This window comes from Saccostrea echinata, unplaced genomic scaffold (assembly GCF_033153115.1).
Source record: "Saccostrea echinata isolate AGI-Se365-2 ecotype Australia unplaced genomic scaffold, CSIRO_AGI_Sech_v1 ptg000196l, whole genome shotgun sequence".
Classification (NCBI taxonomy): domain Eukaryota; kingdom Metazoa; phylum Mollusca; class Bivalvia; order Ostreida; family Ostreidae; genus Saccostrea; species Saccostrea echinata.
In genome coordinates this window covers 1-14,462 of record NW_026889945.1, presented here as the reverse complement: position 1 = coordinate 14,462, position 14,462 = coordinate 1, and the positions used below count along the sequence as shown (strand labels likewise).

General features: G+C 36.9%; 8 protein-coding genes across 8 annotated transcripts; 1 reads left to right on the top strand and 7 right to left on the bottom strand.

Annotated features, from left to right (window-relative positions):
• Positions 1-1,313: 1,313 nt before the first annotated feature.
• On the bottom strand, positions 1,314-1,724 carry LOC133177644 (histone H3). The gene has a single exon (XM_061312585.1). The coding sequence runs from the start codon at positions 1,722-1,724 to the stop codon at positions 1,314-1,316; it is 411 nt and encodes a 136-aa protein (XP_061168569.1).
• Positions 1,725-2,950: 1,226 nt separating this feature from the next.
• LOC133177643 (histone H1-delta-like) lies at positions 2,951-3,538 on the bottom strand. The gene has a single exon (XM_061312584.1). The coding sequence runs from the start codon at positions 3,536-3,538 to the stop codon at positions 2,951-2,953; it is 588 nt and encodes a 195-aa protein (XP_061168568.1).
• Positions 3,539-5,722: 2,184 nt separating this feature from the next.
• Positions 5,723-6,100, bottom strand: LOC133177649 (histone H2A). The gene has a single exon (XM_061312590.1). It carries the CDS (start codon positions 6,098-6,100, stop codon positions 5,723-5,725), a length of 378 nt encoding a protein of 125 aa, XP_061168574.1.
• Positions 6,101-6,355: 255 nt separating this feature from the next.
• LOC133177640 (histone H2B-like) lies at positions 6,356-6,727 on the top strand. The gene has a single exon (XM_061312581.1). It carries the CDS (start codon positions 6,356-6,358, stop codon positions 6,725-6,727), a length of 372 nt encoding a protein of 123 aa, XP_061168565.1.
• A 1,063-nt stretch (positions 6,728-7,790) lies between these two features.
• LOC133177641 (histone H4) lies at positions 7,791-8,102 on the bottom strand. The gene has a single exon (XM_061312582.1). The coding sequence runs from the start codon at positions 8,100-8,102 to the stop codon at positions 7,791-7,793; it is 312 nt and encodes a 103-aa protein (XP_061168566.1).
• Positions 8,103-9,513: 1,411 nt separating this feature from the next.
• LOC133177650 (histone H3-like) lies at positions 9,514-10,100 on the bottom strand. The gene is made up of 2 exons (XM_061312591.1): positions 10,090-10,100; positions 9,514-9,925 (listed from the first exon to the last, which is right to left on the bottom strand). The coding sequence occupies exons 1-2, from the start codon at positions 10,098-10,100 to the stop codon at positions 9,514-9,516; spliced, it is 423 nt and encodes a 140-aa protein (XP_061168575.1).
• A 1,051-nt stretch (positions 10,101-11,151) lies between these two features.
• Positions 11,152-11,739, bottom strand: LOC133177642 (histone H1-delta-like). The gene has a single exon (XM_061312583.1). The coding sequence runs from the start codon at positions 11,737-11,739 to the stop codon at positions 11,152-11,154; it is 588 nt and encodes a 195-aa protein (XP_061168567.1).
• Positions 11,740-13,924: 2,185 nt separating this feature from the next.
• On the bottom strand, positions 13,925-14,302 carry LOC133177648 (histone H2A). The gene has a single exon (XM_061312588.1). It carries the CDS (start codon positions 14,300-14,302, stop codon positions 13,925-13,927), a length of 378 nt encoding a protein of 125 aa, XP_061168572.1.
• Positions 14,303-14,462: the final 160 nt, after the last annotated feature.

Sequence of the window (14,462 nt, the reverse complement as noted above, 5' to 3'; positions counted from 1 at the left end):
TCGGAACGTTACCAAAGCGGTATTGTGACAAGCTTTACGATTGGTCAGCTTGGCATGATGGGAATGTTTACATTTCTTGCCCCACAGGAATTTTAACCACATTTAATTAATTTTGATTCTTTAATTTCTTCACATATAGGCAAGTTTATGTTCAATTTATTCACCTAAACCAAAATATTGGTACGTGGAGGTACATATATACATTTTATACAAACTGGTATACAAAACAACAACAAAAAAAAAAAAAAAAAAAAACATGACAGAAAATGAATAAAAATGATAAAGAGAGAGAGGGGAATTATATCAAGCAGGACAGACAGCATCATAATTTTTTAGGATAAACATACACAATTTTTTGTTTTGTTGTTGTTATTTTTTTTATTTCAGTATTTTTTGCTTTGAGTTTAACAAAATAAATACCGTTGTTGCCGAATGATAATTAAAACGTGGGTGGGTGGGTGGGGATTAAGTTATTCAAAGGAAAGGGGTGTGACAGATAACACCGAAATAATACAAAATGTAGAAGCTGAATGAAACTTTTGATTCTCATTCATTTATGATATCTAGTTATAGATGTGATCATTTATTTGATTTCCTCTTTTCTCAGTTAATTTTCAAAGGCAACTTTAAGCAGTGACCAAACCGGCTTTATAAATGAGCCTTTTTCATTTTATTACACGCCACGTTAGAACGAATATCGTTATATTTGACGTTGTTTAGAAATCAATAAAAATCATACTTTGAATATAAATGAAATACGGAATTGCAGTTCTGAAATGCATGTACTCGCATATGTGCATAGCTGTAGAACTAATGAGATAAAGTTGTAATACTGTTATTATTTTTTGCTTCGACACATTCCATCATATTCTATTTAAATAATTGTGCTATTTTCTAATTTATTTCGCAAAATTCTTGAATGTATTCTAGAGGGGCAGGTTGATGGACTTGTACAAAATATAGTTTCAAGATGTGTAGACAACTTCTACAACAAATTGATGATGACAATAGTACTATGAAATTGTCTAGCATTGTGCTCTTTCATAATTTATGTAATTATATATATGCAAGGCACAGATATATTCACTGAAGGATGTATTGTGTCTCAACATTTTTTTTTTTTTTTTTTTTTTTTTTTTTTTCCAATTTGGGGGCATTGTTCGCTGAATTTGATAAAATTTATTAATTTCGGCCAAATAATTCAACATTATTTTCAGAGATGTTTCAACGTCTGAACAGAAGGCATCTTTTCGAAGAATGTAGGTGGCCGTGAAAACGGCCGTTTGCTTTAGGACTTGAAATACAGCTTAAAATTAAGCACGCTCTCCACGAATACGTCTGGCCAGCTGGATGTCTTTGGGCATGATGGTTACTCTCTTGGCGTGAATGGCGCACAGGTTGGTGTCCTCAAAGAGACCAACAAGGTAAGCTTCGCTTGCTTCCTGTAAAGCCATGACAGCTGAACTCTGGAAACGCAAGTCGGTCTTAAAATCCTGAGCGATTTCCCGGACCAAGCGCTGGAATGGCAGCTTCCTGATGAGAAGCTCAGTGCTCTTCTGGTATCTCCGAATTTCACGGAGGGCGACAGTTCCTGGCCTGTATCTATGCGGTTTTTTAACGCCACCCGTGGCTGGTGCGCTTTTACGAGCAGCTTTGGTAGCGAGCTGTTTTCTGGGGGCCTTGCCTCCTGTAGATTTTCGTGCCGTCTGCTTGGTACGTGCCATGCTATCTCCTCAGATTATTCAAACTCGAATGAATGAAGTGGCAGTGTTGCGCCGTGAACTTATATATCTTTGTAAGCTCAAGTTGAAAATCGCTGCGGTCTACCAGTCGGCTTAGTCGATTGGCTGGTGCCCGCAGTAACACTCGCTACGATTAGTCAGGTGAACGAGATGACCATTGGCTACGTCTGTAGGTAGTTTCAATCCACAGAATTGCCCCAAAAGAAAAAGAAAATCAAGTCGGTTTTTGACACATGATTTCACTGCAGATACATATAGTCAAATATTTTTTTTTTAAATATATATATGGTGAATAATGGGGATGAATGTAACGTCAATTGAATAGAAAATAGAATTATTTATTATATATATATACATATATTTTCAATTCGTTATTGAAGCAAAATGCATTTTCGAAAAATATATATTATATATTTCTTGTCATTATTTCCTCCTACCATTATCTGAACAAGCCCAGTAATATTACTAAGTATCATGATACTTGCAGATAATCAGAATGGTGCATATAGGATGAACAGGAATTACCCTGTTGCAAAAACAAGAACAAAACAAATAATACAAATAAATGAATAATTAATTAAATGAATGAATAATTAAATAAATGAATGAATGAATAAATGAAAAGAATAAATAAATGAAACGAATAAGAATGTATGTATCTGTCTTTCAATAGGTACGCATGAACTTTTATTCCATTCGTTCCACATTTGATTCCAAATAAAGTGGGGGGGAAAAAAAAGAAAAAAAAATATTAACAATAATAATAATAATAATAAATAAATAAATAAAATAAATTAATAAATAAAATTAAATAAAATAAAGAAAATTAATAATAATAATAAAACTTCAAAAAAAAGAAAAGAAAAAAAAATACTAGAATGATAACACTAATAATAATGGCCATATAGTTTGCGTAGGCGTTGTGATGTGGAAAAAGTAAAATTTTATTTACTTGAGGGAGGGTATGTAAACAAAATAAAAACTGACTTTTGTTTCTTCTTCTTCTCAGAAACAGCATGTTAATATTATCATGACTTTGTAATTTGCTTCCAGTCGAAGACAAATAAACTATGTGTAATAGGTAAGTGTACTTCTTGTTTATTCATTTTGTGTTTCCATTAGTACATGTATGTAATAGAGGCATCTTTTCTAAAAATGTTGGTAGCCCTGAAAAGGGCTTTTGTAATTGGTTTAAGACAATTGGCAGCCTACGCCTTGGTGGCTTTCTTTGGGGTTTTTGACTTCTTGGCTGTGGCTTTCTTGGGCGCTTTGGTTTTCGTAGGCTTTGGAGCTGCCTTGGCTTTCTTGGGAGACTTAGTAGCTGCTTTCTTCTTGGGAGACTCGGCCTTCTTGGGTGCTGCAGGTTTCTTAACAGCCTTTTTCTTTTCTGTTGGCTTTTTCTCCCCGGTTGTCTTCTTGGGTTTGGTCGTTTTCTTGGGCTTGGCAGCCTTAGGTTTGGTGACTTTTTTGGTCTTGGGTTTCTTCTCCGTCTTGGGCTTCTCTCCCAGCTTGAAGGAACCACTGGCACCTGTACCCTTGGCCTGTTTGAGAACTCCCTTCTTGACTCCGTTCTTGAGGGCCATCTTCAGATGGGTGTTGACACTAGAGGCGTCATTACCGACTTTGTAGTTGCCCATGATGTACTTGAGAATAGCTTGTCTCGAGGAACCTCCGCGCTCCTTCAGGGCAGCCACAGCAGCGCTGATCATCTCGATGTACTTGGGATGGGCGGGGACCGTCTTGGGTTTGGAAACCTTCTTCTTGGCGGGGGATTTTGCTGGTGCGGCGTCTGCCATAATTTTTTTGTCCTGTTTTCTACAACTGATGTGAACGACGTTATCGACGATAAGGAAATGAATGAAATCACCTCCGCCGATGGCCTTATTTGAGTGGCGGCGAGCGCGGACCTCCGTGAAAACTCCCCAATTGTCGACAGCGTAGAGGATTGAACTCGTCCAACTTTGTGTTTCAATACCTGTAATTTTTCCGATATTGTCCTCCCAATTTTACTTAATTTTCTCAAATATGTCACTGTGCGTTTTCTTGAAATATTTTCCTACATAACTGTTTCCGTTTAAGGTTCTTAATCTGTCATTTTAAAGGAGGAATTGTCTGTTGATTCTGAAAATGCGCTGTCCCTGGAGCCCAGAAGCGACTAATTTTGATTAAAACACGAAAACAAGAGGAATAGAACACGAGTAAGGGATTGAAGTACTTACTACATTGCTATGCGATAAAACATACATGTACATTTCTTTCAATTGTCTTATATGTTACTTAAAATCCGAATGAAAATGCAAACATTCGGCACAAACACGCGCACAATGGATAGTGATGTGTGCCTTGCATTTCATATGAAATGGAGAGAAAAAAAACAAAACAAAAACAAAACAACAAAAAAAAAAACAAACAAACAAACAAACAAAAGGGTCATATGAAGAGAAATCACGGAATCTCACAAATTGTTGAATGTTCAAATATATATCTAATATACTTTCTAGATCAGTGGATGTTCACCCCCTTAAAGGGACAACATATAATTTCTTTTCGAATATTTAAATACATGACACCTACTTTATAATTATAACACCGAGGACACCGGGAAGATCCAGACCGTACGTAACGTACCACATTCGGTGGTACAACGTCTGAATTTCTCAGTATAATTATATCATAAGAATATACATAACTGACATCCTTGTAAATTACATGAAAAAAAAAAAAATCACATAAAAAGGGCGTGTATTTAATAATTGTAGAACACTCACTTAATTAGTAGTTATACATAAGAGAGAGACAGAGAGAGACGAACAAGGCGAATCATGGGAGTAGCTTATTCATTGATATTAATTTGTTTCTTGTAATTTACACACACAAATAATTGAGTACATGTAAATAAACAGAATGTGGTCAAAAGCCAATGTATTTAAAATCTATATCTTTCAAGTTGAACAAGACAACCAGTATATAATACAAGACAATACAATACATTGATACAAGCATCAAATTGGTTGCACACTTTCCACGTGCAGATCATGATTCCCTGCATCTATATGTCACGTGACGATGCAGATGTGCTGCACGGCGCAGTGATGGACATCGCAATAAATGTAAAGTGTTAAAAAAAATGTCGTTTAGTCATTCGCATCGGTAGTCTATTCGAAAGAAAATTTACTACCAGTGTTTAATTGTGTTAGTACTGTAAGTATCCGGAAACTGGCATCGAGTTGCTTTTATTCACTCTTATTATGGGAAGCACACTTTTTTGAATAAGAACATTCAAGACATAATATAAACCACATCTTCTTATTCTTATGAGATTCTTATATTCATCACTTTTATCTATTTTATCAATTAGGAATTTTGTCTAAATAATCATCATATAAAACAATAGCGAGGGGGAAAAAAAAAAGAAGAAGAAACATTAAGGATTTAACTGGAGTTACAGATCTTTTGAATATGTTAATAAAATAATGATCATATTTAAAAATATTTGTATTAAAGGAAAAAATTGAAAGTTAGATCGCCATGTTAGATGATTTCCGCAGTTTCTAGTCTTAATTGGTCAATGAAATGGGTTTTTTTTTTCTTTTCTTATCTCTTTGTTGAGTGAGCATTCAAGTAATAAGTGAGAATTCAACATTTGTACGCAGGCCTATAAGGTTTGGATTCAACTGCCTATAACGAGAAAGAAAAAACGTACATATACGAATATACATGCGAGTCAATTTTTAAATTTATTGCTTTTGTTATTGACTTAATACATTTATTTATCATTAAATATATAACACTTTCTTTGATGTTTGATCTCTGTTCTGTGTTGAAAATTATTGAATTCGTGTGTTTCTATTATTTTCTAGCTATAATAATTGTTTACGTTTCAACTCGTTTGTAATGTAGGTATCTTTTCGAAAAGCTTATGTGGCCGTGAAAACGGCCGTTTGGTTTTGTGCTGCACACAACACAACTATAGGATCTTTTTACTTGGCGGCTTTCTGTGTCTTTTTGGGAAGGAGCACCGCTTGGATGTTGGGCAGGACACCACCCTGCGCGATGGTCACGCCGGACAGGAGTTTGTTCAATTCTTCGTCGTTGCGGATGGCCAGCTGCAGATGACGGGGAATGATTCTGGTCTTTTTGTTGTCGCGGGCAGCGTTGCCTGCCAACTCCAAGACTTCTGCGGCCAAGTACTCAAGAACGGCAGCCAAGTACACGGGAGCGCCTGCTCCCACTCTCTCGGCGTAGTTGCCCTTTCTCAGCAGACGGTGAATACGACCCACGGGGAACTGCAGTCCGGCGCGGGAAGAACGGCTCTTGGCCTTCCCCTTCACTTTGCCTCCTTTGCCACGTCCAGACATTCTTAACGGTTATGTTCTTTCGTGTACAGTCAACGAATAATCCAGCGACGCCCGCACGCACCAATTTAAACAACCAAGCGGATCCAACGGTGCAGCCAATTAACGCGTCGCTCTGTTGTGCCTTTAGGTGAAATCCGAACAAGTAATGTTTTCTCGGAGGTCCGTAACAAGCTTCTCCTCCTACTCGCATATAAATAGTAAATTTTACCATTTCACTTTATTCATCTCTTCAGTTTGACCTGTCAACTTGAGATCATGCCACCCAAAGTCGGATCCAAAGGCGCCAAGAAAGCAGTCACCAAGGCCAAGACACCGAGGAGCACAGACAAGAAAAGGAGGAAGAGGAGGAGGGAATCTTATGCCATTTACATCTACAAAGTCCTAAAGCAGGTGCACCCTGACACTGGTGTTTCCAGCAAGGCCATGAGCATAATGAACTCCTTCGTCAACGATATCTTTGAGAGAATCGCTGCCGAAGCCTCTCGTTTGGCCCACTACAACAAGCGATCTACAATCACAAGCAGAGAGGTCCAGACTGCTGTCCGTCTCCTTCTGCCCGGTGAACTGGCCAAGCACGCCGTATCTGAGGGCACCAAAGCCGTCACCAAGTACACCAGCAGCAAATAATCTCATTTTGCAAGTACACACACCAAACGGCCCTTTTAAGGGCCAACTAATTTTTTAGAAAAGATACCTTCATATTACATGCGTTATTGAGACACAAATAATATGTACGAGTGTTACAATGTGAATGCATGTGCTCGTAAAAGTGGCAAACGTATAAAAATCCCACATTGTTTACAACTGATTATAATAACAGAAGTAGGATAAATAAAGAAATACAAGTAGGTATTATTATATGAATGAGAGCCAAATTTTATTCACAAATAACTTGAATGTACAACCAAGCATATATCTGAAATAACTGTATCTTCAAATATAAATAAAATACAAGCATGCGAGGTCCATCTGATGTACACAAAATCCTGGTTCATTTGTCCTCTGTATACTGAATTAATTATCAGCGTACATTATATAATTGATAATAAAGTATCTCAATTCAGCTAATATCAATGAAACAGATAAATAAATTCAAGACCCCCCCCCTCCCCTTTCTTTGACATTGACATATTGGAATTTTCAATCAGTAATTATACATCAATAAAAGTGCAATGACCAAAATGCGATAATTATACATTGACAATTAATTGTCTAACATTAGTCATAATTGTTAAACAAGAAAAAAAAGCATGTCACTCAGCGCCAGTTGGTACCTGTCATTGTCGGTAGATCGATCCCTCAAAATAATACTCAAGACAGCAGCATTATTATTTTAATATATGATTATAATAATAAAAAAAAATTAAATAATATATACTGTTTGTGTGTGTTTATTCAATATTTCTTGTCCAAACCTAAATTCAATACATATTTGTTGCTCTGTATATAGTTTTGAGGAAATATTACGACATAAAGGGTCTTACTCTGTTATTGTTGTGTATTTATTTTACCACTTACAACCATTCTGTATTCAACTTTGTACAGTGAATATCTGTATAACAAGTACTCAGTAAGTAAATGTCTGTCTTAACGATGTTTTAGAGGCATCTTTTCGAAAAATTTGGGTGGCCGTGATAACGGCCGTTTGTGTTTGTTTTAAACTTCTGTCTTGACTGTCAAACTGAATTCTTTAGCCTCCAAATCCGTACAGGGTGCGTCCTTGGCGTTTCAAGGCGTAGACCACGTCCATAGCTGTGACGGTCTTTCTCTTGGCATGCTCCGTGTAGGTTACAGCATCTCGGATCACGTTCTCCAAGAAAACCTTAAGAACTCCACGAGTTTCCTCGTAGATGAGACCGGAAATACGTTTGACACCACCACGGCGAGCAAGACGGCGTATGGCTGGCTTGGTGATACCCTGGATGTTGTCTCTCAAGACTTTTCTGTGTCGCTTAGCGCCTCCTTTTCCAAGACCTTTTCCTCCTTTGCCACGTCCAGACATGTTATAAGTTCAGTCAGTAGTACTGTTCTGATGAACTGATCATGCGTAATTGCCTAATTTATAGTCCAAATTGAGGACCCGTGAGAGCGCACGATGCTTTGAAAAGTTCGGAACGTTACCAAAGCGGTATTGTGACAAGCTTTACGATTGGTCAGCTTGGCATGATGGGAATGTTTACATTTCTTGCCCCACAGGAATTTTAACCACATTTAATTAATTTTGATTCTTTAATTTCTTCACATATAGGCAAGTTTATGTTCAATTTATTCACCTAAACCAAAATATTGGTACGTGGAGGTACATATATACATTTTATACAAACTGGTATACAAAACAACAACAAAAAAAAAAAAAAAAAAAACATGACAGAAAATGAATAAAAATGATAAAGAGAGAGAGGGGAATTATATCAAGCAGGACAGACAGCATCATAATTTTTTAGGATAAACATACACAATTTTTTGTTTTGTTGTTGTTATTTTTTTTATTTCAGTATTTTTTGCTTTGAGTTTAACAAAATAAATACCGTTGTTGCCGAATGATAATTAAAACGTGGGTGGGTGGGTGGGGATTAAGTTATTCAAAGGAAAGGGGTGTGACAGATAACACCGAAATAATACAAAATGTAGAAGCTGAATGAAACTTTTGATTCTCATTCATTTATGATATCTAGTTATAGATGTGATCATTTATTTGATTTCCTCTTTTCTCAGTTAATTTTCAAAGGCAACTTTAAGCAGTGACCAAACCGGCTTTATAAATGAGCCTTTTTCATTTTATTACACGCCACGTTAGAACGAATATCGTTATATTTGACGTTGTTTAGAAATCAATAAAAATCATACTTTGAATATAAATGAAATACGGAATTGCAGTTCTGAAATGCATGTACTCGCATATGTGCATAGCTGTAGAACTAATGAGATAAAGTTGTAATACTGTTATTATTTTTTGCTTCGACACATTCCATCATATTCTATTTAAATAATTGTGCTATTTTCTAATTTATTTCGCAAAATTCTTGAATGTATTCTAGAGGGGCAGGTTGATGGACTTGTACAAAATATAGTTTCAAGATGTGTAGACAACTTCTACAACAAATTGATGATGACAATAGTACTATGAAATTGTCTAGCATTGTGCTCTTTCATAATTTATGTAATTATATATATGCAAGGCACAGATATATTCACTGAAGGATGTATTGTGTCTCAACATTTTTTTTTTTTTTTTTTTTTTTCCAATTTGGGGGCATTGTTCGCTGAATTTGATAAAATTTATTAATTTCGGCCAAATAATTCAACATTATTTTCAGAGATGTTTCAACGTCTGAACAGAAGGCATCTTTTCGAAGAATGTAGGTGGCCGTGAAAACGGCCGTTTGCTTTAGGACTTGAAATACAGCTTAAAATTAAGCACGCTCTCCACGAATACGTCTGGCCAGCTGGATGTCTTTGGGCATGATGGTTACTCTCTTGGCGTGAATGGCGCACAGGTTGGTGTCCTCAAAGAGACCAACAAGGTAAGCTTCGCTTGCTTCCTGTAAAGCCATGACAGCTGAACTCTGGAAACGCAAGTCGGTCTTAAAATCCTGAGCGATTTCCCGGACCAAGCGCTGGAATGGCAGCTTCCTGATGAGAAGCTCAGTGCTCTTCTGGTATCTCCGAATTTCACGGAGGGCGACAGTTCCTGGCCTGTATCTATGCGGTTTCTTAACGCCACCCGTGGCTGGTGCGCTTTTACGAGCAGCTTTGGTAGCGAGCTGTTTTCTGGGGGCCTTGCCTCCTGTAGATTTTCGTGCCGTCTGCTTGGTACGTGCCATGCTATCTCCTCAGATTATTCAAACTCGAATGAATGAAGTGGCAGTGTTGCGCCGTGAACTTATATATCTTTGTAAGCTCAAGTTGAAAATCGCTGCGGTCTACCAGTCGGCTTAGTCGATTGGCTGGTGCCCGCAGTAACACTCGCTACGATTAGTCAGGTGAACGAGATGACCATTGGCTACGTCTGTAGGTAGTTTCAATCCACAGAATTGCCCCAAAAGAAAAAGAAAATCAAGTCGGTTTTTGACACATGATTTCACTGCAGATACATATAGTCAAATATTTTTTTTTTAAATATATATATGGTGAATAATGGGGATGAATGTAACGTCAATTGAATAGAAAATAGAATTATTTATTATATATATATACATATATTTTCAATTCGTTATTGAAGCAAAATGCATTTTCGAAAAATATATATTATATATTTCTTGTCATTATTTCCTCCTACCATTATCTGAACAAGCCCAGTAATATTACTAAGTATCATGATACTTGCAGATAATCAGAATGGTGCATATAGGATGAACAGGAATTACCCTGTTGCAAAAACAAGAACAAAACAAATAATACAAATAAATGAATAATTAATTAAATGAATGAATAATTAAATAAATGAATGAATGAATAAATGAAAAGAATAAATAAATGAAACGAATAAGAATGTATGTATCTGTCTTTCAATAGGTACGCATGAACTTTTATTCCATTCGTTCCACATTTGATTCCAAATAAAGTGGGGGGGGGAAAAAAAGAAAAAAAAATATTAACAATAATAATAATAATAATAAATAAATAAATAAAATAAATTAATAAATAAAATTAAATAAAATAAAGAAAATTAATAATAATAATAAAACTTCAAAAAAAAGAAAAGAAAAAAAAATACTAGAATGATAACACTAATAATAATGGCCATATAGTTTGCGTAGGCGTTGTGATGTGGAAAAAGTAAAATTTTATTTACTTGAGGGAGGGTATGTAAACAAAATAAAAACTGACTTTTGTTTCTTCTTCTTCTCAGAAACAGCATGTTAATATTATCATGACTTTGTAATTTGCTTCCAGTCGAAGACAAATAAACTATGTGTAATAGGTAAGTGTACTTCTTGTTTATTCATTTTGTGTTTCCATTAGTACATGTATGTAATAGAGGCATCTTTTCTAAAAATGTTGGTAGCCCTGAAAAGGGCTTTTGTAATTGGTTTAAGACAATTGGCAGCCTACGCCTTGGTGGCTTTCTTTGGGGTTTTTGACTTCTTGGCTGTGGCTTTCTTGGGCGCTTTGGTTTTCGTAGGCTTTGGAGCTGCCTTGGCTTTCTTGGGAGACTTAGTAGCTGCTTTCTTCTTGGGAGACTCGGCCTTCTTGGGTGCTGCAGGTTTCTTAACAGCCTTTTTCTTTTCTGTTGGCTTTTTCTCCCCGGTTGTCTTCTTGGGTTTGGTCGTTTTCTTGGGCTTGGCAGCCTTAGGTTTGGTGACTTTTTTGGTCTTGGGTTTCTTCTCCGTCTTGGGCTTCTCTCCCAGCTTGAAGGAACCACTGGCACCTGTACCCTTGGCCTGTTTGAGAACTCCCTTCTTGACTCCGTTCTTGAGGGCCATCTTCAGATGGGTGTTGACACTAGAGGCGTCATTACCGACTTTGTAGTTGCCCATGATGTACTTGAGAATAGCTTGTCTCGAGGAACCTCCGCGCTCCTTCAGGGCAGCCACAGCAGCGCTGATCATCTCGATGTACTTGGGATGGGCGGGGACCGTCTTGGGTTTGGAAACCTTCTTCTTGGCGGGGGATTTTGCTGGTGCGGCGTCTGCCATAATTTTTTTGTCCTGTTTTCTACAACTGATGTGAACGACGTTATCGACGATAAGGAAATGAATGAAATCACCTCCGCCGATGGCCTTATTTGAGTGGCGGCGAGCGCGGACCTCCGTGAAAACTCCCCAATTGTCGACAGCGTAGAGGATTGAACTCGTCCAACTTTGTGTTTCAATACCTGTAATTTTTCCGATATTGTCCTCCCAATTTTACTTAATTTTCTCAAATATGTCACTGTGCGTTTTCTTGAAATATTTTCCTACATAACTGTTTCCGTTTAAGGTTCTTAATCTGTCATTTTAAAGGAGGAATTGTCTGTTGATTCTGAAAATGCGCTGTTCCCTGGAGCCCAGAAGCGACTAATTTTGATTAAAACACGAAAACAAGAGGAATAGAACACGAGTAAGGGATTGAAGTACTTACTACATTGCTATGCGATAAAACATACATGTACATTTCTTTCAATTGTCTTATATGTTACTTAAAATCCGAATGAAAATGCAAACATTCGGCACAAACACGCGCACAATGGATAGTGATGTGTGCCTTGCATTTCATATGAAATGGAGAGAAAAAAAACAAAACAAAAACAAAACAACAAAAAAAAAAACAAACAAACAAACAAACAAAAGGGTCATATGAAGAGAAATCACGGAATCTCACAAATTGTTGAATGTTCAAATATATATCTAATATACTTTCTAGATCAGTGGATGTTCACCCCCTTAAAGGGACAACATATAATTTCTTTTCGAATATTTAAATACATGACACCTACTTTATAATTATAACACCGAGGACACCGGGAAGATCCAGACCGTACGTAACGTACCACATTCGGTGGTACAACGTCTGAATTTCTCAGTATAATTATATCATAAGAATATACATAACTGACATCCTTGTAAATTACATGAAAAAAAAAAATCACATAAAAAGGGCGTGTATTTAATAATTGTAGAACACTCACTTAATTAGTAGTTATACATAAGAGAGAGACAGAGAGAGACGAACAAAGGCGAATCATGGGAGTAGCTTATTCATTGATATTAATTTGTTTCTTGTAATTTACACACACAAATAATTGAGTACATGTAAATAAACAGAATGTGGTCAAAAGCCAATGTATTTAAAATCTATATCTTTCAAGTTGAACAAGACAACCAGTATATAATACAAGACAATACAATACATTGATACAAGCATCAAATTGGTTGCACACTTTCCACGTGCAGATCATGATTCCCTGCATCTATATGTCACGTGACGATGCAGATGTGCTGCACGGCGCAGTGATGGACATCGCAATAAATGTAAAGTGTTAAAAAAAAATGTCGTTTAGTCATTCGCATCGGTAGTCTATTCGAAAGAAAATTTACTACCAGTGTTTAATTGTGTTAGTACTGTAAGTATCCGGAAACTGGCATCGAGTTGCTTTTATTCACTCTTATTATGGGAAGCACACTTTTTTGAATAAGAACATTCAAGACATAATATAAACCACATCTTCTTATTCTTATGAGATTCTTATATTCATCACTTTTATCTATTTTATCAATTAGGAATTTTGTCTAAATAATCATCATATAAAACAATAGCGAGGGGGAAAAAAAAAAGAAGAAGAAACATTAAGGATTTAACTGGAGTTACAGATCTTTTGAATATGTTAATAAAATAATGATCATATTTAAAAATATTTGTATTAAAGGAAAAAATTGAAAGTTAGATCGCCATGTTAGATGATTTCCGCAGTTTCTAGTCTTAATTGGTCAATGAAATGGGTTTTTTTTTTCTTTTCTTATCTCTTTGTTGAGTGAGCATTCAAGTAATAAGTGAGAATTCAACATTTGTACGCAGGCCTATAAGGTTTGGATTCAACTGCCTATAACGAGAAAGAAAAAACGTACATATACGAATATACATGCGAGTCAATTTTTAAATTTATTGCTTTTGTTATTGACTTAATACATTTATTTATCATTAAATATATAACACTTTCTTTGATGTTTGATCTCTGTTCTGTGTTGAAAATTATTGAATTCGTGTGTTTCTATTATTTTCTAGCTATAATAATTGTTTACGTTTCAACTCGTTTGTAATGTAGGTATCTTTTCGAAAAGCTTATGTGGCCGTGAAAACGGCCGTTTGGTTTTGTGCTGCACACAACACAACTATAGGATCTTTTTACTTGGCGGCTTTCTGTGTCTTTTTGGGAAGGAGCACCGCTTGGATGTTGGGCAGGACACCACCCTGCGCGATGGTCACGCCGGACAGGAGTTTGTTCAATTCTTCGTCGTTGCGGATGGCCAGCTGCAGATGACGGGGAATGATTCTGGTCTTTTTGTTGTCGCGGGCAGCGTTGCCTGCCAACTCCAAGACTTCTGCGGCCAAGTACTCAAGAACGGCAGCCAAGTACACGGGAGCGCCTGCTCCCACTCTCTCGGCGTAGTTGCCCTTTCTCAGCAGACGGTGAATACGACCCACGGGGAACTGCAGTCCGGCGCGGGAAGAACGGCTCTTGGCCTTCCCCTTCACTTTGCCTCCTTTGCCACGTCCAGACATTCTTAACGGTTATGTTCTTTCGTGTACAGTCAACGAATAATCCAGCGACGCCCGCACGCACCAATTTAAACAACCAAGCGGATCCAACGGTGCAGCCAATTAACGCGTCGCTCTGTTGTGCCTTTAGGTGAAATCCGAACAAGTAATGTTTTCTCGGAGG